This window comes from Condylura cristata, unplaced genomic scaffold, assembly GCF_000260355.1.
Source record: "Condylura cristata isolate star-nosed mole 26May11 unplaced genomic scaffold, ConCri1.0 scaffold00003, whole genome shotgun sequence".
In the NCBI taxonomy this organism is placed as follows: Eukaryota; Metazoa; Chordata; class Mammalia; order Eulipotyphla; family Talpidae; genus Condylura; species Condylura cristata.
This window is the reverse complement of record NW_004567104.1, coordinates 59,216,335-59,241,725: the sequence shown is the minus strand read 5'-3', so window position 1 is coordinate 59,241,725 and position 25,391 is coordinate 59,216,335. Positions and strand designations below refer to the sequence as shown.

The window sequence follows — 25,391 nt, the reverse complement described above, 5'->3', positions numbered from 1 at the left end:
GCAAATTTAAGATACAAAAGGAAGAAAGCATATTTTCTTCCCAAAGGTGTGTGTGGGTGGGGGTGTAGGAGGTATGAGTGACTGATTGGTAAGTGAGTGACATGATAGATGGGTGTGTGAGTAATGTTGTGCGTGTTTGTAGGGATGTATGACAATATGGAGCTGTGAGTGTAGTAGAGTGTGTGTGAACACGTGTGCATTCACATATCTGTAGAGATGGCCCTGCTGTGGTTGTCTACATAGACCTCTTATAGAGATCTACATGTGAATGGATATTGTTCAAATGTGTTCATGTTTTCTTCACACGCTTAAGGCTAGTTTAATGGTGCTTAATTAGAGAGGCAATAAAACAGACACTGATCTTACTAGTTTGTATGTATTTAAGATGGTAAGTGCACATAGAGAGGATTCTGATATTGCTGTAAATTACTTTGAGTTCTACATTTGTGTGTGGCGAGACTACATTAATCATTACAGTCACCTGAAATGCCCTGATAGAGATTTTCATTTTCATGAAACTAATGACCATTTTTATTAAACAGAGCTGATAGTTAAGCCCCGTCCCTGAAACTTTAAAGCTGAGCAGAATGACAGGCCAATGATAGTACAGAGATGTGCTTAAAATCCTGTATATAAGATTACAGGATTTTATTTGGATATATTGCATTCCAACATCTGCCTCATTAGGAACTTCTGGGGTAAAAAAAAAAAGTACAGAGTCCTTGTAGTAAAGAAATACACACATTAATTCCAAGTGGTTACAGCTAAATAATTTGTGAGGGACTTCTTAAACTTTGAAATAATGTTTCATGCATGGAAAAAAAGGCCAGAAGTGTTGAAAATGCTGATAATTTCATATCCCACCTCAATTGCTTAGTTGACATGGACTGGTGCAAACAATAGCATAGACAAGATAGCAAAAGAAACAGAAATACATTTGTCTAATTCTGCAGATCAGGAAGCCCATAATCAAAGGAGAGGCAGATTCAGTTATGGTGCCTTCCCAGGCTGCAGTGCCTGCATTTCTCTCTGACTCTCACACATGGTGCAGAGTGCAGGCACTCCAGTCTCTTTTTATGAGGGCCGTACCCCTATCTGGATGCACTCACTCTCAGGAGCTCGTCTACATCCCGTAGCTTGCCAAAGACCACATCCAAGTATCACCCCACTGAGGTTAAGATTTAAATATGTGAATTGTGGGAAATACTAATAGTCATACTGAATTGAATAGTGAAAAATATGTATTTGCACATTTATTGTACTATTTATTTCCATCATAAGTATTTATTGAATGTCTTTTCCTTCAGCTACTCGGCTAAGAATTTAGGTTCAATAACAACAATGTGCACTTAGTAAGTGTAAGACACACTTTGTAGCAGGGTCTGATTGTGTGTATGTGTGTTGTATGTGTCTCAGTGGGCTAAGGATTTTTGTTTTAAACATTTTCAAAGAGTTATAACAAACCAAACAAAGATTATATGGCAGAAACAGTAAATCCTAAAATGTTTGGTACCTAGCACTTTATAGAAAAGGTTTGCATATCACTGTGCTCATGTTTTTAAAATATGCTAACTCATTTAATCATCACAACCTTATTTTTACTCATTTTGTAAGTCAGAAAATTGAGTCACAGAGGGGTTTAAGTTCATTTTCCAAATCATTTACGTAATAAGTTAAAGAAGATTGTTCAAAATCAATCTATCTTATTTTTAAGATAAATTATAGTGATTCCTGCTTTGGAAACACACAACTGTTTTCTAATCTCTGGATTTGGCATATTTAATAGGAAATAATTTCCTGCTTAATTACTCTGTTTCTTTCTCTCTCTCATTCTCTCCCTCTGTTTGTGAATGTGAGTGTATATTTGTACATACGTATGAGTAAATTTATATTTATGCAGATATAACATTATTTCTGTTATCATGAGCTCTTGCTAATGTACCCTGCATCCTGAATCAAAACCAAAGTAGTAGGTTTTAGATATGGTTAATCTTTTTCATATTTTGTTCTATATTGTTACAGTGACTTATGCTAACAAAATTCAACTGTCAGCACTATAGACAGAGACTCCTGTTTTTATAATATTTTAAGTTATTCACAATTTAAACCTATTTGCTTATAATAAACTACCAAAATATTTTTATTGCAGCACATCACACTCTAGGGCTAAAATGTTAACATATGGGAGTGTTTCATTCTTCAGGAGTATGCTTGCAATATTTCATCCGAAACCCCATTTTGGGGCACTGGGCAGGGGGAAGCCTTCAATCCATTTTCCTAAAATGACCATGGTGGGAGTCAAGAGTAAGTGTTTCCTGCATCTAATAACTCCACCACAGGAATAAAGAAACAGAGGCACTAGGATAGAGGGCGGGAAGTGAATGTCCTGAACTTGGAGCCAAGATTCTAACTGCCTCAGTGATCACGAAGAGAGTGACTAAGAGTGAGTGCTACAAAGTGGAATGAATAAGTTTCCTTGACTGCTTGGACCTCACATAAATGCCACAGCTAAAAGGCTCTATATTTTCTGTATTTTATGTCTTTGGAGGTTTTTACTAGAACTCCCAAACCAAACCAGATCATTTTGCAAACAATAAAACCTGGCAGTCTCACCATCTAACCGGACCACACAGCTTTTACGAAGTTGGCCACTAATAGTGTGACCGAAAGCTAGAGATTTGCTACACAATCTCTAGGATACTATTTTTTTGTATTAGGGAAATTTCAGAGATAATGCTAAAAATAATTAAATCATTTTCTTAGGTTACCTCATCAGCTGTGATTTAAAAAGAAATTAAATATGTCAAAATGTAATAGGTAAAAGGGAAATACCATATTTTTATGTGAATGAAAAAGTTAAGTGATGCTATATGTCCTAAGGAATAGGTGGTTTAATTGCCACTTTTGCTTTCTGTGGATATTACATGTGCTTTTTTTCTCTCAGGATTATACATAGCATTGTTGCACAGTCAATATATTCCAAGTGAAAGAAGGATTTCTAAAGGTTAGGCATGTTTTCTACATGTTGGCTGTGGTCAATATTTGGATTGATTTGTTGAAAGACACTTACAGCATAAGATATCACTGAATAGATAGACAAATTGCACTTTGTAGGAAGAGTTCTTGGACTCAATACTGGCTTTAAAAAAATGGGACAATGAGTTTTTGTATCTCATAAAAATGGTAATGCAACAATTAGCAGGGTCATATTATAAAGCACAGACTTTACTCTAGCTTAATGGATCTAAGGATAAGCATTTATCAGCAAGGAAAGATTTAGCATAAAACGACATGTAAATGAATTGATGACTGATCATAAATTAATTTTAGTGCTGAAGATGTAATAGAGACACAGCAAGATGCCACTTTATCATGGTATTTTACTGCTCAGTAACATTTGAGCAACAACTTAATGTCTTCTATGCATTTCTTCCTTAGCTACTTGAATAAATTGGAGATTTTTTTTTTTTTTGGTCTTTCGGCAATTTTAATCCTGGGAAATCTGGAAAGATTGAAAATGTAAACACAAATAAATTTGCCTATGTGACATAAATTCATTTTTCATTAAATGTTTAAATATGTATTGATTATGCTCGGAGCTATAACATGTCAAATTTGTATGGATTGCTTGTAATTTGCGAAGAATCTCTAACTGAGCTGTTTTACCTAGCATTTATCTTAATTTTCATGCTTATATTTACATTTGTGAACAAAAACCAATTATCACAAAACTGCTTACTTTTAAATTCTTGAATCAATGTTTTTCATTTCTTTCCATCATGTGTCTGTTTAAAATTTAGTTTAAGGAAATCTTCAGAAAATTATGGTTGCTTATATCAATAAAAGAATACTATCTACAAATAGGTAACATCCCTAACAGTTAAATAAATTTGATACTTTAGAACATGGAGGAAATTTGACATATTTTATGTACTTTTAATTCATAGGGTGTTACCGCTATTTTTTAAAATCTTTATGGGAAATGGGTCCATGCCATACAATATACTAAAATAGCAAGTTGGGAGTGTCAAGATAAAGACAGAAGATAGAAGGAGAACAAAGATATTTCTTCTGTTTATGTTCTATACCCTCCATTTTGAAGGAAGGGGAACTCAGTTCTATCAACCTGAGGCACTTGCTCTTCCCCATTCCTCCCCATGGCCAAATCTCTATAAAACTCTTCTGTTCAACCTTGATGGTATCTTTGTCACCTTGCCCTTGTGGAGAACAGCATGACTAGCAGATATTCTTTCTATATTGGACAATACCACTTGAGGCTGTGTCTTTCATGTGACTGTCCCTTCCATAGGAAGGCAAAAAAAAAAAAAAAACTTCAAGGGAAACTTTCTAAATGGCAAAAAGCATTTATGACTGAGATGAATAGCAAAGGCAAGAGGCGAAAGTAGTTGATTTGTTTAGGGGCAAATTTGTATGCAGAAATTATTATATGAAGGATTTGTTCCTACTGGAAGATTGAGTTTTAAAAAAAAAAAAAAAAACCTGGTTTTGAAAAAGTCAAACTAGCTCTCTGTTGAGAGATCTCACAGGATGACATTTCTCTAATGACACTGCTGTGATATACATTTTTTTCCTAATTTTTGCAGGGTCAGAGGCTAAATTTGTCAACATGCTAAATCCTTACATGGTATTCACACAACAATCCAACTTGAACAGGAAGCTGAAAAACTAAAAAACAGACCCAACTATTTAAGATGGGCAAGGAGGGTAATGGCGAAGTCAGAAGAGAAATGTTAATGCTTACTTATTTTAATATCATTATCCAAATTTGAATCAGATATTGATAAATACCAATATTCAAGAGTCTCAAAGCATAGCCAAGATATATATTAATTTCTTTTTAAATTTCTCCTTGGAAATAATTATCTTATTGTTTTCTCCATTGTCCAAGAAATTAGCAAAAGTTGACTTACATTATACGCCATATTAAATAAAGTTTCTAGGAGTTCTTATGAGCACACTCTCTCTATAACTACAATAAGTGATTGCTAGGAAATAATGTGTCAAACAGAATCACAAAAGAATTAATAATGAAAATGTAAAAATGTTTAATTCACTGTGCTTACTTGTTGAATTCCTCTTGTACAATGCCTCTGCACACTAAAAATGAAAATGAATAAGATATAGTTCCTAATCTCTAGAGTTTCACTGTTTAGAAGAGGAAATATATGCATGCAGCAGATGGTAATATACGAGACCTGAAATGCTACCAAGTGCAGATGTTTGAAATACACAGTCACAGAGAGGTTGTTTCTGAAATAGGGTTGAAGTTGTGGTGGAATCAAGGTGATAAAGAGGTACTAATTTAGACTTTAACAATTGGCAGAAAGACAAATATTATATTTCATTCACATGCACTATGTTGAGAAACAAAACAGATAAACTTAAAAAAAAACTTTAGGCTATAAAACTCAGTTAGGGGTTATCACAAGGGAAGAGGAAAGGAGATAGATATATCTGGTAAAAGGGGTCAGTTGTTTGATGGAGAATTGAATTGTGCTTTTTTAAAAAAGATTTATTTATTTATTCATACAGAACTGGGGTACAGGCCAGACATGAGGAAGGCGAGAGGATTCACCAGGGACAGAGTAGGGAGAACAGGCAAATCGATGAAGTACACTGCTGAGGGGAGCAGCGGGCGGGTCAGGAGAGGTTTGCAGCACCATGTGGATCTCCTCCAGGGCAGGCGGGGATCAAACTCATGTGGAAGTGGCTTTAGCTGCTTAGTGCAGTGCTTTAACCCGCTGCGCCACCAGGGAGGGCCCTGAATTGTGCTTTTCACAGTGAACTTAATAGGGTATCTACACTTGATGGTTTGAAAGAATGCACACGTGAAGCTAATGTGATAATTCAGTGTTACTTAAATTGAAACAAACATTTGTTCACTGACAAAGTGATGCATACATTATAGATTTTATTATGAAAAATAAAACCAAGTAAATTAACTTTATGAATAAGAATGATTTCAAAAGAAGTAAAAATTCACATACTCACTGAGACTGTAAGTGACTAATAGAATTCTTAATAAACTAGAAGTGTGTTGAGTGAATAAGAAGCAATGAATGCAGATGAGGGACGATGACTCCATGGGACATAAGGGGCGTTTGAGGCTTCACGGTGTGTGGGATGGATGTTGAAGGAGCTCGAATACCTATGACTGGATATGGCATCTGCAAACTAAGGAAGGTTTGCAGTGAAGAATAAAATTACATAATAAGTGTTTCGGAAAAACTCACTTAGATGGCAGCGAGGAAGATAAAAGGGACTAGAGGGAATCATTTAAGAATAGCTTAGGAATGAAATTAGAGATAAAGAAAAGGAGATGTTTGTTCAGAAAGTGAGTTTCAGATAGCTGATACTGATCTATTTGCTGATGGTTAGCAGACATTTAAAAATACAGGAAACAGCACATGGAAGACACTGGCACTGAGTTTTAAACTCTTCTCAGCTCTAGGGTTTCAGATTCTTTGGTGATCACTGACTGGATCGCTTTGATTTGTTCTTATCTGCGGGAGCATTCCATTGCAAAGCCTATTGCATCATTTCTCCTTTCATTTTGGGCTGTCGATCCTTGACTGGTGATTATTAACTCAGAAATGGTTCTCTCGAGGAGGTTTGGTTGCTGTTGTTATCTTGGCTCCCTTGCAGTAGTCTGTGTCCAGGGAATTTGTTTGGAAAGTAAAAAGTGTATCTCTGTGCTCTTGGCAAATAGAATCAAAACTCTATCTTTCTCTGCTACACTTAACATCCTTTTAACTTCTGTGATCCTTCTAACCCCTTCGGTTTCTGGTTTTTCTGATTGGCGAGTGCATGAACCCATGTTATTGTATCTAGGACTTTGGTGAAAGTACCGATACCTCACGATGCACATTCCTGTTTTTTCTGGGGAAAAGTGGAAATAATCTATAGAACATGTGGATATGTGTGTGGTTTAATTAGAAGTTATGTTCACTTTTATAAATGCTACTTTGGCCTCCCTAAATTTTTTTCTTTTTGGACATGCAACTCTTGCTACTTTATTGTCATACATTGTAGTTAAGTAAATATTTATTTACAATAAATATCAATATCAAGTAGCTTGTCTCATCTCAAGATGCTTTACTTTAGGGAAAAAATAAAATTGTAAGTGACTTCCTGAAAAATTAGGGATGAAAATTATTTCTTAGAATCTTTTATTTTGCAACTCTCTATACAAAGAACATATTACTTTCCTCCATAACCATAGTGCATTTTGAAGTTCATATTAATGTTACTGATATTCTTCATAATGGTTAATTTTCCAAAATAAAAATCAATATTAAGGAGAAAACTGGATGCCTGAAATTAAATTAGAAAGCAAAGAAAGTGTTAAATACTGAACATTAAAATTAATAGAACTTGTGAAAGATATATTTTTGTGTGTTCTAAATGTTTTTGTTTTTATATGTTTTATACATTTTGTGTGAATGTTTGCTTCCTGAGTAATTAAATTTTTATTTTAAAATTTTGAAATAATTCAGCCTCTCTGCAATATACAAGTATATAGTTCATGCAAATTGCCATTAACGTCTGCATTAAATCCAAAATCTATTCACATTTATTCAACTCAGTCCTTGATAAATTTAATTAAATGCACTGTAATTTCTTTCAGTAAGAAAATTCTCTGCATTTTGGGATGAAAACTTAGCCATTCTCTTTTGGAAAATGATCATATAACTTAAACAATGTAGGAATGGAATATGTAGAACATATGTTGCTTAGGTGGTACTAAGAGATACAGGTTTTAACTGAACTTCATTCTTTTCTGCACGTGGGATGTTTCGAGCACAGATGATGCTTGCAAGTGGCTAAATCAGTCATCATCAAACCAGACTGACTTCAAGGAGAAGTAAGGCGCTGAGGCAGACTACTTGTTTGTTAGTATAGTGTGTACAGCAGATAAGTTATCCATTGTATACAACTCACTAGACAACTACATTTGTTTTTAGGTTCAATGGTAAATGGATGGGGCTCTGCATCTGATGAGGATCGTAACTTTTCTAGTCATAGATCTAGTGTAGGTAGCTCCTCAGATGGCTCCATCTTTGCCAGCGGCAGCTTTGCACAAGCACTGGTGGCAGCAGCAGATAAAGCTGGTTTTAGGCTGGATGGAACCAGCCTTACAAGAACAGGTTGGTAGACTCTGAGTCAACACTCTTTGCATGAGAGAATCTTGGACACTGAGCTATGTTTCTCCTGTTCTTTCTCCTCAGTGAGTCAGACTGCAGGACTTTCTTTAATTTGCATGAACACAGTGTGGACGCTTAATTTCCAGAACTCTCTTCTGATGCTTCTTGGACCGATCCAAGATTAGGTTCCTACTCACACTTTCCTTTCTTTCTTTTGCCTCTTCACAGCGCTGCTGATTAATTGTATTATGCTTCCTTTTATATTACAGCAAAGCAGCAACTGAAATTGCCATTAAATTTTCAATAATTCACACTTTGCAAAATTCTCACACAATCAATAAAGTACCCAATGATTAAAATCATTCAGCTTTTATCTCCATTACTTTTCTTTGCCCCATTTTTTTCCTACAAATGCACTTTCTGGGAAGGCTTTCTCAGCATGGGGTGAGTGGGCCTAAAGCTGTCAGTCTAACAGTTCAAGTGGCTGATGGTATTATTAATTGTTTGGCTGTTAACATTTTAACCCAATAGTTTTTTATTTGTTTAAAAGGATGCTACTTAAAGATATAACCACTGCATTTGCAATTTGAATAAAATAATAACTACATGTGGATTGCTCTTTAAAGTAATCTAAATTTGTAAGAGTAATGAGTAATAACTATAAAAGCCAGATTATGTAATTTTTCACAGATCTGTTCATTTGCCCCAAAAATGTAGGAGTCGGGCTTTTGTAAGTTATTTATAATCATTAGATTTATTAAAGTAATATAGCTTTTACACAGTATATGTCATTATATAACTGCATACTTCTTCAACTATATATAAGAAGCTACTGATATATTAAATTTAGCTACCTTATAAAATAAGGTGATGAAACTCAAAATGTATATTTTAAATCTAACTAATACTCAAACAGTAAAGAAAAATGATGTTGACCCTTCACTGTACCCTCAGGATATAAAAATGAATCCTGGAAAATTTCTTTGAATTATACCATCAATATTTCTTTGACCACGCATTATCTAATGAAAAAAAAAAGAATTTCTAAGCATTGCAGAGGTTTATTTTTCATATAGCATCCTAACTAAAATATGTTGTACTGTAGCAGTTATTTGAATTTTCTTGCTTTATACGGTATAAGTCAGAAACTTTTATGTTGCCTGAGTGCTTTTTGTGGCATAACTATAAGCAGAACAGTGAGAAAGTGCAAGGAGACTAATAAATTAGAAAACATAAGTGCATTTCCTGCATGTATGCTAATAGCTAATAAAGCACTAAGCAGTATCATGTCACATTGACTTAAGAAAATGTAACTACATACAATAATGTTTTAAGAAATGAAAACATGCACAAGAGAATAAATAAACTAACCCTCTCGCCATAATAAAAAACATGGTATTATAATCATAAATTCTTGGAAGTTTATTAGCTAACATTTTTCAGAATAAATTTTCTTACCTATGTACATTAAGCCAGAAAAAAGGACCTAGCACTTTTCATTTCAATGAGAATTTGGAGTCTGCTCAGACATAATAATATTCATCAGAAATCACCTATTGCACTTTGAATACGCAAGGTGATTTTAACCTGCTCTCTATCCTATACACTGATGTTATAGAGTTCCGGCTAAAAGAGGCAGAATTCATCATTTATGTGTATGGGTGGTAAGGTCAATTTAATATATGTGCCTCAGCAGACCTTTCATGTAAAATTTCAAGTATTATTACTACAGGACATTTTGCTGTGCTCCAAGGGAATTTGTAAGACTCCAAGGGTGAAAGATTAAACAAATAAGACAGTATCTGAATTATTTCAGAAATAGCTTCTTTAATTTAAGAAGTAAAAGCTGCATGAATTTGCATATGCCTGTAAAAATATCAGTACATTTGTCAAGGTGAAGTAAATATATAATCAAGTAATACCAAGTTTCCAGTTGGTGGCTTTGTTTTATGTTCATTTACTTGAATTTTTTCAGTGGCCAGTGTGTTGGTTATTATAAAAGGTACAAAATCAATGGCAGCAGGGTTATATTTTTTTCTGCCAGTGTAGGCTGTCTTTAATTGGCATCTCTAGGCAGGTTGAGAGGTTAGCCTTAGTAAGAACAGAAATAGGAGACACTAAAAAGCACTGAGTTATGGTAACTTCTTACACCCTTCCTTTGCTTTTTATTTTAGGCAAAGCTTTTACCTCGTCTCAAAGACCTCGACCAACCAGCCCATTTTCTACTGACAGTAACACCAGTGCAGCCATGAGTCAAGGTCAGAGGCCTCGGCCCAGTAAAAAACACAAGGGCGGGCGAATGGACCAGCAACCAGCATTGCCTCATCGAAGGGAGGGCCTGCCAGAGGGTACGTTTGTTCCCTTCTCTTTTCTCCTCACTGAAGAGATTGTTCTGTACAACTGTTAACTTAGATTAAAGTAGCTATGGTAGATTAGCTGGTGTCTCATTCTATAACTAGGCAAAAACCTGGCAGTATGGTCCTTTAAACTAAACACCCTACTGTTTTGTTTTGTTTTCTTTTAATCTGGAATTATTTCTATATTAGCAAGTATCAACAAAGCCAACTTTCACTGGTTTTCTGCCATTCTGGCATTCTATGTTACTTTTCCATGGACAATCTCCTTTAAGGAAAAAAAAAATCATAAGTATTATGTGCACTTGTAGGACTCTGTCTGATATTCAATTAAAATATCTTAGGTGTATGTCACTTTTGGAAAGGACAGTGATTTGTAATATAACCATTTTTTTTAGTTTCATGACTTACAGGGTTAAAAGCATGCTACAGAGCATCTACTGATGCATCAACTTTTCTGTAAAGGTGGAGATAATAAATATGTTTGGCTTTGGAGAATCTTAGCATCCCAGTCACAATGATTGGTCACTGCCATTGTCCACAAGTACAGCTATAGAAAAAAAAAAATAATAAGCAAATGGTTGTGACTAATTTCAAATAAAGCTTTATTGACAAAAGGTGGAGTAGCAAAAGTTGGCCATTGGGTCATAATTTGCTGTCTCCTTTCATTATTTTACTTGTAGCATCTAGTCTTTAACTTAAACACTGCTGGTTTCAGGAAACATGATATTATTGGAGGATCTTCTTACATAATGTTCATTTCTACAGAATAGGGTCTATTTCCTATCAATGTAATTCCCATATATTTATAAAATGGATTAACATAGTTTTCCTATAATTTTATTCTAATGTCTATGTAAAATAATATATTTAAAGTACTTTGTAGTATAATGCCAGAGCCAAAAATTAAATGTTTCCTCAAGCTACACATTAGGACCTCCTTGGAAGTACTTAAAATGTCCCCTGTAGATTCTGATTTGATCATCTAGGGTGAAAACCAGTTATATTTAGCTCAGAGATGAAGCTATTCAGCAGTCAGGTTTGAGAAGATGTAACTGAGTCATGAGTGCTTTTGTCAGCCTCTTAGACTTATTAGAAGACAGAATAAGGCTTAATTGCAAAAGTAGTCATTGTTCTTTGTTGGGCTTGGCGAAGGGGTACATAGTTTGTGTCTTCACACTTAGGTCATCAAACATGCTAGACTATAACGTCCAGACATAACTTGTTTTGAAAGCCTTCAAGCTTATTTGCCCTTCCTTTTTACATTGTTTTCATTCAGAGGGTTTCTGTGGACTTTGAAAGTAAGGGTACATTCAAGTTTTTGATTCTCTATAAAAAGATATCCTGTGGTGAGCAAAAATACTTGCCACTGCCTTTCTGCCTCATATGTTCTGGAGACATTGAGCCCGTAAAGCACTCTAAAGTGTTCATCTTATTTCTACTAAATATGCTGTTACAAATCTCAGTGATATGTTGTTATAAATCACAGAATTAATATTTTTTTATAAACCTACTGCTCTGAATGTCATGGAAAGAGAAAAAATCCAGATATATTTGTCTGTGACTTGTCTGAAATATTTAAGATCATAATCACAATACACAGAAGATTAAAAAATGTAAATTGCAAATAGAGAGCTTTTGTCTGCTTCCTCGAACATTTTTTGTAAGTTTTTCCCAGAGTGATTCATGAAACAAGCTACCTCCTTGCTTAAAGAATGATCAATATATTGCTTATCTTTCTAAAAAAAAAAAATAGGTTCCAAACTTTTCAAGTTTACCAGCATTCTAAAAAGGGTTTATGGATTATGTGTTATTAGTACATACACTTTGGAAGTAGTAATGTTGCAAAGAAAGTTTAGCTCACATATCTTTCTAAGTGTTTAATTCAAAGACATTTTAATTGTGAAAGAAGGGCATTATTTTAGATGCCACTTTAAAGATTATCCATAAAGTTACCATGTCACATCAAATGAACATGCCATGGCATTTATGTGAAATGAATCCTGGCGTTGGTATTAATTTTACGACACTGTAAATAAAATCAAAGTGTTTGGTGAGGGGAACATTGCTATTTAGTAGCTCCCAGCATGTAACATTTTACACCAAACTTTGTCATTATAGATATTACAGTAGTATTTCATCAGCACATTAATAATTATTCTGTTAGGCCAAACTATCCCCACCCCCAAACACAGCTTACAGTGAGAGCTGATTCTCGTCAGCACAATGACTTATGTAGGTTAGGTGTCACACCACTGAACTTAATGTGGGATAGAGCCTTCTGCAGCATTGAGGCATCATTATATTCAAGATGGAGCCTTTATGATTTCTGAGTGAGGAGAAGACAGAATGTGGGTGGTCAGAGGGAAGGTTCTTTGTACAAGTGGGACAGACCACTTCTCTTATTTCTGTCACATGACATCAAATGTTGATGTAAGAACGTATCCTTTGTGCCAAATAACAGGAATTGAGAATTGTGGGAAATGTCAGTATCTGTCACAAAGTGACTATACACAGGTTAAGAAATACTCTTCTTTCTTGGATGAAATCTCTCCTAAACAGGCATTGCTCAATCAAAATCATCTATCCCTATTCAAGCCAGTGTGTTGAACAGTGCTGAATGAAGAAGGCAGAGATGATAATTCTCTGTCCTAAAACTTTTCTCCCTTGGTCCCTCTTTCTAGATTTCCTTCCCTTATTCTTAATAAACTACACAGAGAAGGTGCTCTTTCCCAGCTCTACCATGGGCTAACTTGACCAGGGAATAAGTTTAATTATGAATCTGTTCAAATATTTATTAAGCAATTATTTGATGGTAAACAATGGGAACCAAACAAAGTGTCCTACTCTACCCTTGACTTCATATTCTAGTGGGAAAGATAGTTTAAGACTAATATAAATGCATAAGTGAAAATATAAGTATGCATAATGGGATTGAGTGACATGAGCAAGACACGGGAAAGGAAGTCAAGAAGTATAAAGATCATTATATAAAGGTATAAAGACCATTATTTTTAAAGTAAGAGTGCTCGTGTAAGCCTTTGTGACATTTGAGAAAAGTGTAGGAGAAATTAAGACAGAGCAATTAATCTGAGGATTAATCATTCTAAGAAATGAGAGTAGCAAGTAGAAGACTGAAGCTTATTTGATGAAAAACAAGAACTGAGAGCAATTGCGTTGAATATGAAGTCTGACAAGCAAACGGGGTCATGTATGTATAACATTCATGCTATTGTAACAAGGACATTGATACTCACTTTCAATGGGAAACCATTGGAAGTGAGCATCAGCTTACCTTGTGTGTGTGTGTGTGTGTGTGTGTTGTGTTTATATGTAAGGCAGTATAAATAACATGCTGTTACTTGTGTTTTACTGTTAAGTCACTGTACCTATTAAGATAGATTGAATGTTTCCACACGGAAGCATAGAAAGTATATAGGAGCTCACAGAGTAGCATAGGGAATGGATGCTAGTCATGATACTAATGTAAATCAATGACATGACATGAATGTTTGGCCATAATACGAAAATAGAGCTCAGAGGATGTAAGGAAATTAATATTGCTGTAATGCAGAGAAGTAAAAAATGCCTCCAGTTTTAAACAACCTGTAGAATGGAATTGCTGTTAATTTTGATGGGAAACACCACAGAGAAAGCATGTTTTACAGGAGAAGATCTAAAACTCAGATTTGTTATGTAAAAGTTTATATGCTTTCTAAACAAGTCAAATTATCCAGTGAAAATGTACTTATGAATCTAAATTCATGGGAAGGGAAATCTAGACTGAAGCTATTTAATTTCTTTGCTACTTCTTTGACTCAACTGGGAAAAAAGAGATAATTTTGGCGTATGTGTGTGTGTGTGTGTGTGTGTGTATTTGTATGTGTACACTCCTGTGTGCCTAACAATAACAAATCCTCAGTAGGCCAGTAAGAGACTCTATAGTGAATTGATTTAGTTGAAATGACTCAACAAAGAAATGAATAATAAATTTAATTTAAGTAAACATATTCGATTACATACTTTTATTTTTTCCACAGCCATTCTTAATTCCATCTTTCTTCCCATTTGTTCATTTCAATGTGCATGCAATATCTTACTTCTTCAAATATATACACTCCAAAGATATTACTTAATCTGTAGCCATATGATTTCAAGTTAAATTAAATAGTAATCAGAATTTTAGCTGGCATAAGCAGATGCCATTTTACCCACTTTAAAAATTAAAATGCTCTGATGGAGAATAAAAATCAATGACAAGATATGTTATATTGCAAGTAAATAATCGTAATTCCTCCCCAGTGTCAACCCAAGTCCAATAACTCAAATATAATAATTAATTTGCATTTATAATAATACATACTGAACAAAGTCAGTTTTGAATACAAAGGAAATACGTAGCTCGTTGGTGGTTTACTCAACAAGCACGTATTTCAATCTTGGATTAGTTTTCGTTTTGGAAGAAATATCCCAAATGAATCTTTATTCTCCCAGACAGAAACCTCAGTCCCCTCACTAATGAGTAATTCATAATCTAGCAAGAGAACATACATAAGAACGGGGCATGCTGTTCCAAGCAGGCACTTCCAGAGAACATGCTGAAGAGGCCATCATTATTAATTCAACAGAGACCAATATCATCTTGCTCAGAAAAGAAAGACAGGATGAAACTTGTTAAGAAAGTCTTTGGAAGGTACAGCTTAGCTTTTTTCTTTTTTTTAAGAAAGCTATATTTGGGACAAGAAATGCATACTTTTCCCTTTTAAAGTTCAGACAATGTTATTGTAAATGAGAGCTCCTTTATAAAAAATGGCATAGAAAGGTGTTACCTATATTATCTATAATCTCCTCTATTAATGAAATAAATGTGTATATTATATGTGATATTAGGTCATTCAAACAAATAATTACTGATACTCAAAAGGATAAACAAAAACTTTTGCAATAGTATATGTGAGAATTATAAAAAGAAAATAATTCATAAGACTCATCAACAAAGTAATTTCAGAGCTATTATAACTATAAATCATATAATAGAAATACAGTAATACTTAAGGGACTAAGAGGGCTATAATTTCACAACCAAAGAGACTTTTTAAAAGATACCATGATCTAAAAATGAAAACTTTGCTAAGTGTTTCAGCTTTAATTTTTTCACATGTAATAAAGTACTTTTCTGAAAAGAAAAATAATCTAGCCCACTTCTCACATTTTCTCAACGCATTGTCTGCTCTTGACCATGAAGCATGTTCTATCTGTACTCTGAACACTGGTTATTAGTTAGTAAAATTAATACATTGGAAGATTATAATATATTAGTTGTAACTCATTAGCTAACTCATGAAACGAACAATCAGAACTGGTTGTCAGGCATAATGCTAATTGCATTTAATAAATGTTAGCTTAACCCTTTGACTGTTGCTAAATGTGCCACATACATGGATAAAGGAAGTCATATGTTGCATATGATACGGCATATAGTTCTTAATTTCCCGAGGGCAACGTTTCCTGTCAAGATCGGCAGGAGAGCTCTTATTCTTCCTAGGGCCTTTTATTAACACAGCTGCTAGTATTTCTAGTCATTTTGTGTCAAGGTTTTTCTACTTTGGGGGTGTGGGGGTGGACAGTTGATTAAATATGAAGGAACCATACATTGCCCTTTAAACCCTGAACACTAATCTCAACGTGCAGTAGAAAACACTTCTACATATAACAGTCGAATGAACTGGTTGACTTTAATTTAAAAGCACTGTAACAAAAAATAGTAAATAAAACAATAATATGTATTTGGGATATAAACAACTGACCTCTCCTTCTCCCTCTCCTCCCCCTCCAAATTTCTTTTTGCATGGGTGATAGCTTTAGGTTTTTTTCTTCATCTTGAAATAAAATCTGTACTTTTCATTAAATTGTAGTCCATTCTAAATATTATTCAAAATTTTTAGATCTTCCACCACCACCAGACCCCCCTCCAGGTCAGGGTTTAAGGCAGCAAATAGGCCCAAGCCAGAATGCTGGTAACGCGGAAAACTCAACAGAGAGAAAAGGAAGCTCTCTGGAGAGACAACAAGCATCGAACTTAGAAGAAACAAAGAGCTCACTGGATTGTCCAGCTAGAACACCTCTAGAGTGGCAGCGACAAACCCAAGAATGGATAAACGCCACAGAACGCCAAGAAGATAGACGGAAAGCCCTCCACAAACAAGGTGTCGGACCAGGTGTGTTCTGCACTGTCCCAAGAAAGGGTGGAATTTGACCATATTTTGTTCCTTGTGGGTATTTTAGAAATGACCGTTGTTTGAGGGCATCTGAAACACATTTGCCTTGAATCACTAGGTGAAGTTGGAATTCCTCAACAGAGCTCACCACCAGATTCCTTAAGACTGATTCCAGGGGGCCCTCCCGTTAGCCTCTGAATAGACTCTTTGAGCCCAACAGACCTTGGAACTTCATCTGTAGTGCACAGGAGACAGCTTGATTATTTGCCTTTTAGAGTTTATATTGAGTTTGTTTAACACCAGTAAATTTCGGTGTCTGAAAAAAAGAAAAGGTCCATTTAACCTTTTCCTTCAACCAGCTGGCCTTTTTGACAGGAGTGACTAGTTATTTTGCATGGAGAATTCACTTCAATGCAAATAGGTGAATTAATTGAAATAAAGTTGCAAGTCAGTGCCCAGACACAGAAACCTCCTGTTAGAAAAGTAGGCTTGTACTTTCTCTAAATGATTACATTTAGTTGACTGTTAACACTTCAATGGGAAATGTTCTTGTTTATAAATCAAAATTCTGGAAATGTTAAAAAATAAATTTCATGATTTGTGGTTGGATTTCCTTTTTTGGGGGGAGAGGGATATTGACCCTATTATATGAACACATTTTTTTGGTGGCCTCCCTTCATGTCAGAATTTATTGAAAACATACGTCCTGACACAAACACACAAACACACACACACACACACACACACACATCATTTGAAAGGTTCCTTCCACGGTCATATATTCATTGGGACTCAATCTTTTTTAGTCCTCTACTTGTGTGTATTTTCAATAATTATATTTTGTCACAATGTACTACCTAACACTAAGAAATATAATTATGCAGTAATGCAAAGGTGACAATTTAGATTTAGTGAAACAGGAGGTTTACATCATTCAAAATGAGGGAAAAATCATGTCATCCCCATCATTACAGATTACCAAGGAGGGAAATAGCCCACACTGAGAAAGTAAAGAACAAATAGAAATGGACAAAAAGAGAGATAGACAGACAGAAAGACAGACGAGAAAAGATAAAGAGGAAGAAGTAATGAGGATGAAAGAAAATATGGAGTACTAGTAAAGTACATCATGGGTTTTATGTAGCGACGTGGCATATAAGAAGAATGTTGACCTAATCTATTAAAATAACAAATGTTTCTCTTTAAGGAAAGGAAATGCTTAGCCTTTCAAATAATGTATTTGTTTCCCAACAAATAATGAAAATTTAAGAAATTTTATTAACTAATAGTTCTTTACCTAAATTGATTAAGAATATGTTGTTATAATTTAAACTAAAATAATAACCACGTTTCTTCAATCTTAATGGAAAAATTAAATTGGAGCCTCATTGAAATCCAGAAATTATTCTCAGAAATACTCTTGCTAAACAATATGGTTCATTGTATGCAACTGTTTTATAATGAATTTAAATTTTGAAAATGATATATAACTTTGTGTACTTATCCCCAGATCTTCTAATTCAGTCTTGCTTCAGTTTTTATTGTAGGAAATGTTGCTTGCACATGGAATTTTTTTTTTTAATATATGGGCCTTATTAACTTTGTATTTTGAGTTTTACTGAAGAGTGAAATGGTAAAATAGCCCATCTGAGCTTTGTATTCTAGGTTAGGTTGGTTTTGTCTCCATGTTGTTTTTCGACTTAGCCCTTTGTGTTTTTTTCTTCAGAGGAGACCTTGGTGCCCTATAGCAAGCCCAGTTTTCCTTCCCCAGGCGGTCACAGCTCATCAGGAACAGCTTCTTCAAAAGGATCCACTGGACCTAGGAAAGCAGAGGCATTGAGGGGCAACCTCCAGCGCAACGCCAGCGACCTTCTTGACATAGGATACATGGGCTCCAGTAGTCAAGGACAGTTTACAGGTGAATTATGTAAGTGCTTCAGAGCATTGAAAAAAAGCACAGTGATTCAAAAAGAGCATCGTGTTGATGTCAAGGAAGAATAAGTCGTTCTAGACCCTTTTAAGATTCCTGACTCAGTCTGAAAGATTAGCTGAAATGAGAAACTAATGGAGCACATAAAGCATACGTATTTTTGAATGTTTGCATATACATGGAAACATTTGCAAGAGAATAAAGGCCCAAAGAAATAATCAGATCTGGGGAAACTTTTGTACCTCTGACAAAGAAACAGTAAATTTGGGAAGATTTGATAAGAACAGGGGATTTGAGCCCAAAGGTGTAAGTAAATAATGACAACATAACTAGGACGATAATAGTTTAGCAGGTTTATTTGTAGTTTAACAGATTTAACAGGTTTATTTGTGTAGATTTGTTGGCTCAAACTCCATCTGGTAATAAGGATTTTTTTCTTCGGGTATGAAGAGGGTTTCTTTCACATAGCTGTTTTATAATCTGTGAGAAAGACGGCACCGTTTTCTCAAACTTATTCAGCTTAAGATATGCTGAGGTGCCATATTGGGGGTAACAGGCCCTAAAACCAGTAATAACAATAAACAAATGGTAGATTTGCTTTGTTACATGAGAAAAAAAAATCAATTCTGATTTTCAGCAAGTTTGACATTAACAGACCGTGGCTATTTACAGGAGTCAATTAAACAAACATTTCTTCTATTTCAAGTATAATTTCTACGACACATAAAGTATATAAATGTAGTAATTAATCTTGATAATTGCAAGTTAATTAAATATAGCCTACTTTGTCTTTTTTTTCTTTTTGCCTTATTGACTGAATCCATTAAAGAAAAGAAAGCCTATTGGTCCTACAGCAGTTTTAAATAGCCTCTTCTGGAATTTCTCACTCCCTATTGCTTTTTATTTACATATTTTTCAAATTAGGGAGTCAAACTTGCTAAGTTGATAATTCAGTTTTACTTAACATATAAAGAATTTCCTCTATTTTAGTACACCAATGGCATGGTAACTAGTGAAATATCTATTTTCAAAATATGAAATACTAGGTGACAGGGAAAGAGAATGCCATGGGGTGTCACAGTGAAAAACATTGAAATTCATATTAATTTTATGAGAAAAGTTATCAATTTTTGTATCCGATTAGAGTTGCATTTGCTGAATATTCAGTTGCTCTTCTAAATTCAATTTAAAAATGTTACTGAGAGATCAAACCTGGTTTTTAATCTTCTCAACCATTTACTGGTTATTTGAGAAGAAAAATTAGCTACTTTCCTAGTCTCTCTCTCTCTCTCTCTCTCTCTCTCTCTCTCTAACCTTTATCTAAACATTAGATAAATAATTACTATTATGTGCATGTCATAGGTATGCCATGAGATAATGAAAAGTAAAAGTACTTTCAAAACTCTACAGTCCTTAATTGATACGAGTCATTATGGTCTAATAATAATATGATTAGCATTAAGATATATCTATAATATTTAATCTGACTCACAACGACTGGATATTTTTTAATCTTTTACTTGACTCACAAAAAACATAAAAATAGCTCTGCTTGGGTTGTAAGTCTCCAAATTCTACAGAGCTTCTTTCTCTTCCCCCTGTCATCTCCCTCAAGTAAAATGTCTTAAATTTTCAAACTCACAAAATCTGATGACATTCTATTTATCATCTTATTTGCTTTGCTTTTTGTTATTCTGATGAGGATAAAAATATAACTTAAGGGAAGACTTTCTGATTTTTTTTTTTAATCTCTTTATAGAGTAACTGAGAGGAGACATGCAAAGCTGCTCTGAAGGACCAGCAGGTCTGAACTCATGGAAGTGATGACACTAAACAGTGCAATGAACAATTTCTTTATTTATGTACTATTACAACAACTGTAAATGCAATGTAAAGACACACAGCCACACATATCCCACAGATATTTTACTTGTGTTCTTCTCTTAAGTACACCACCCACCTTAACTCTTTCTTGTCAGGAGTATATAAAAAAGAAAGAAAACAAAACTCGCCCTCCAGGAAGAAAAGGATTTTCCTCTGTATATAATTTCTTTTGTGCATTGCTATGCAAGCTCCATCTTTTTAGCTCTGTTCATATTATTGTCTGTTCTTATTGGTCTGTTGTACTATATGTGAATTAATAGGCTGTGGTGCCATATATTAACTTTTAATTGTGTAACTTTTATGTTTAAATTTTGCACTGCAATTTTATTTGGTGATAAGCACAAATCTCTACTCCTCGTGACATGAAGAAAAAGACTGAATGTGAAGGGAGTTTCTGTACTGTAAGTTAGTTTGGATAATGCTGGTCGTAACCAGTCCATTAGATGGTTTTCAGTTGGGGTGTAGAAATAGGAAGAGGCAAAGGAATTGTGGTGTTGGAGAAGCCTTCTTTGAGCATCAAAGACTGAGTCAATAAAAAGAGAGAGAAAGGTGGCTTTTACTATTGACAAAAGCAAGGGTCAAAAGAAGGGAGTTTACATCTAAGACTGAATAAGCATTAAAATACACAGGTAGCAAAGATGTACTAAACTTGCTAACACAGTAAACAGAAATTAAAGCTATACTGAGTTAACCTTACCTGTCATTGTAATTGACCCACCTGAGAATTACAATCTAAAAGAAATTGAAATTAAGGTGTTTCACAAGAGCTGTATTTATATTACAGTTATTTTAAAAGCATTTTCTGAATTACCATAATTAATCTCTCCAACTCATTAAGTCAGAATACAATATGAAGTTCCCCAAGGAAACAAACAAAATGAACTCTAAGATATCTAGCAAATAGTAAAGAGGCAATTTATTATTAGGACATACTCGGGCTGCTTCCAAATATAAAAATTCTATTACAATATCTTGTTTCATCTTTCTAATACATGTACAGTACACACTAGAGGATAGAGCTGCATCACTTCAGTTCATGACTCTTGAAAAATAATGCCGTATAGATACAATTTTGTGTTTTATTTGATTAAGAAATGACGTTTATGCCACCAAATATATAGCCAAATTGTAAGTGCTTAAAAAAAAAAAAGCAGTGCTCAGAGTATGTTCATTTCACAGTAAGTAGATTTATTGGATTAAATATTTTATGGTACATTTTCAGAAATTGGCTACCAACAAAAATATGTTTGACCCATTTTGAATGAGTAAATTGAAAAAAAATTTTAAAGGAGAAAAATGCATGTTTATACACTTTTTAAATAAAACCAAACCTCGTAAGTGGACATTAATAGCAGTGTCCTGCCTCATTTGTTTTCACGACTTTGAGAACAAGAAATTCCTGGCTATCGGTGACATACATGATCAATATGAATATGACTTTGAAAGATGTTAGCTACTGTACATGTATAGTCAATCAGTCAAGTAAAAAAGAACCTTCCTGAAATTCCTACTTGTGACATTTTCCCACGTGCTACCTACACGGTTGTAAATTTTACTTGCCTATACTTTCTCATCTTTCCCCTAGGACATGTTCAGTAATTGGTACTTGATATAATATGTGATGTAATCGTTAGGGTCAATTCTAGAAAATCTGATCCATTGGAATGACAATTTGTACTCTTTGCATTATGGGCTCAGGCACTAACTGTAAGTGAAATGTGATCACAAAGGGATGAGATAATACGATGTTTCCATCTTTTCCATTCCATGAGACTGCATCTACACAGGCCAGTACAGAGGAACAAACAGAACATTAAGAGTACAGACCCCACTTTTTGCTGCATGTAGGGTATTTCTTCATTGAAGTGAAAAACAATTCTGAGACACACACACACACTAAACCCGTTATCATCTTTGTACCACCAGTGCCTAAATATTGATGCAGCTTCAATTTATCTGGGTCAAAGAGACTGGGAAGATGAGACATTTATGGAAAGAATGAGTTCAACTTACAACTGTGATATGTGAGGAATTAAGCTTTTTTTTACTTCTATAGTTCTTCACTTCTTTCTATTTCAAAGCAAACACAACTGTGTTCACTTATGTCCCCTCTTTAGTATGTTCCACTATACCTCAATTAGTCTAAAACCTTATTTCATTGCACATATTACACATAGCATTTGACACTTGGTAACTGACAGTTATATGTGATGAATAAACCAAAACTTGTGACTTGTGGATTAAGGTGGGAAATTGCATCCTGCCTAGCTGATTGTCTTCCATGCATAAATAGCTGCTATGGTTTCATTATGCCAATGCTGTAGATTTATGAATGATCTTCTAGACTGGTCATATTCCCAGTTAAGTCTAGTTTTAAAAAATCAGTCAGATCACCCCAAATCAACCTCATGTAGATAATGAGATAAAATGTCATGGCTATCCAAATGAATTCAGGAACACTACTAAAAACAAATCAACTTCCTATATGTAAAAGCTTCTAATCAGTTTAAGTCAAATGTCACTAGAAGAATGAAAACACATAGGACAGCTGTGATGATTTTTTTGTTCTGTGGCCTATTAAAGGCTTCTGATTAGAATTTCAGTATGCTCACTCTTTTGCAGGTCTAAACAGAAGTTTGCATAAGCTGTCACCGGGATATCTGAGTGGGAGAGAATGTAATCTTATCTTGCATTCACAGGGAACAAGGCTGTGAAGTCATGCCCAACATAAGCGCAGCTTCATGCATGACACTTGAAGTCTACTGGGAAATAGCTAAATCTGCCCCAACTCAGGGATGCCCGAGTGTTTGCAGGCAGTCACCCTACCCCTTCTTCAGATCTTTCCATGCCATATTTAAAGTGGGAAAGAACAGGGACATGAAAACAACTGATTGTGTCACAGGATTTGAATCCAGTTCAAGGGAGAACAGAGAAAATAGTGAACGACATCTCTGGAATCATACAACCAAAGGGAAGTAGAAACACTGTAAGGTTACTTGCTTTGGCTAACAGGATGGTTTAACTGGTGTTCTCTGTCATCGTTTAAGGCTATAGGTACTGAAATCTATTTTGAATGTAATTCAAGTTGAACATTTGTATGAGCTTTGATAGAACACCTACAAATTTCTAGTCAATAAATTTATGTAATTGTTCATTGACCATTAATTATCAAAATACCAATGAACTTTAAACTGGTTTTTCTTCACCACTGCAAAGTAATAATGTGTCAGTATTAAAGATATGCAGAATCATGACCTTCATTAACTTGTTCATCTGCTTCTGTATATTGTATTTCTAGAATTTCATAACAAGAATTGTGTAAAGCAACATGTCCTTCCACATTATCTTAGAGGTGAAGTTACTTTCATTTGCTTCTCTATAATGTGTACTTCAAATGAAACACCATATTTTTAAAAAATGACTTTCAATTTACTAATTTTTCTTATCATAATTTTAAAAAACATTTATTGTGACGTTAAAGTGTTGCAAGAGAAGGCACTTTGTGGCCGTGAGTAGACTTTTATACTTTGTTTTATAGATGGATTTTTTTAACAGTAGCTTAAGTCACCAAACAGCGTCCAAAATCTTAATGTGTTTCATTTAATGTTGTTAGAACAGAAAAGAAATTGGCATAAAATTGGTTAATAGTATTGTCAAAGAATTGTGTATTGTGTACTCACTGGGAAAAAAATAAAATATATTCACATTTCAAATTTGTAAAAAAGCCATTTATGTAAAACAGACTTGCTTACGGACAAACCAAAAATAGACCCTTCTACTGCTTACAGAGTCTGCATTAATATTTTATGACATAAATTCACTCTTTCATTCAGCAATGAGTAGGGCAACAATCAAAGGAATTGGTGTTGATGTATAGTAGAGACTAAAAAACACTGATGAAGTATATAAAATGAATTTGAAATCTAAATTCCACTCCATGGGCACTGCTTTCTAGATCTGACCTTACTTCTCCCATACAGACTTTCAGATAGAGATAATAGAAATGTCTTGTCTACAGAATTACTTAATTATTTTTAGAATATAAGTAAGGATAAGGATTGAAAGAAAGTAAATGTTTTTAATTGCCTCAAAATTGCTAATGACAATTTTTTTTTTTAAACTAATGGATGTTGAAAGTCATTTTACAGACAGGGTAGAAAAAAATTCCCTTTTTTTGTTTTACTTCTTAAGTATTTCATTCTTTGTCACTGTCAAGTACAATTACAGCATCAAAATCTCTCTAAAAAGGAAAAAAAGTTTATACTTTGTAAAAGCCTATACAAATGGAAATAAGAAAATAGAAACATTGACTTAAAAGTTTTAAAAAATGCTTGGTAAGAGAGCAATAAGTTTCAGAGTTTCATTGTATCTTATGTAAGCTATGAACATAAATAGCATTAGAATAAGTAATGCTACATTAATATAATACAATGAAAATAAATAATATTTGTGATTAAAGACAATATATACCAGTGATCAAGAAAATGAGAAACAATCATTGCTTTATGGAATTTGTGTTTATGTTAACACCTGCAAATGACAAAAAAAGTGCAAAAATTTTATTAAAACAATACACTGCACTCTCTTGATTACTGTTCATTAACTAGAGAAAACATCAATATTGGAAAAACACCTTTCATCTACAAATAATATTTAATGCACTCCATTAGTAAAAAATTATTTATCTCTTTAAGGAGAAATTAGCAGAGTCCATGCTAAATTTCACTTCCAACAGAAATGTGAAGTCATCTGCAGCCGCAGAAATCCAGGTCAGATGAGGTCAGGAGAAGGGGGGGGTGTTGGGGGGGCTAGAGGTGACAACATGGTGACTCAAGATGGT

General features: G+C 34.3%; 1 protein-coding gene across 10 annotated transcripts in view; it reads left to right on the top strand.

Moving 5' to 3' along the window:
• The window catches only part of ROBO2 (roundabout, axon guidance receptor, homolog 2 (Drosophila)), a 1,357,399-nt gene extending 1,332,305 nt beyond the window's left edge, over positions 1–25,094 (top strand). For 6 of the 10 annotated variants that reach the window (XM_012731356.1, XM_012731319.1, XM_012731342.1 and 3 more), the window contains 4 exons: positions 10,340–10,513; positions 16,465–16,737; positions 18,464–18,664; positions 20,427–25,094. In XM_012731356.1, coding sequence (XP_012586810.1) covers positions 10,340–10,513; positions 16,465–16,737; positions 18,464–18,664; positions 20,427–20,428 — 650 coding nt within the window. In that variant the 3' untranslated portion in view covers positions 20,429–25,094. The remainder of the gene's footprint in view (positions 1–10,339; positions 10,514–16,464; positions 16,738–18,463; positions 18,665–20,426) is intronic. The other 4 variants (XM_012731362.1, XM_012731346.1, XM_004675295.2 and 1 more) reach the window with 2 other exon arrangements.
• The last annotated feature ends 297 nt before the right edge of the window (positions 25,095–25,391 follow it).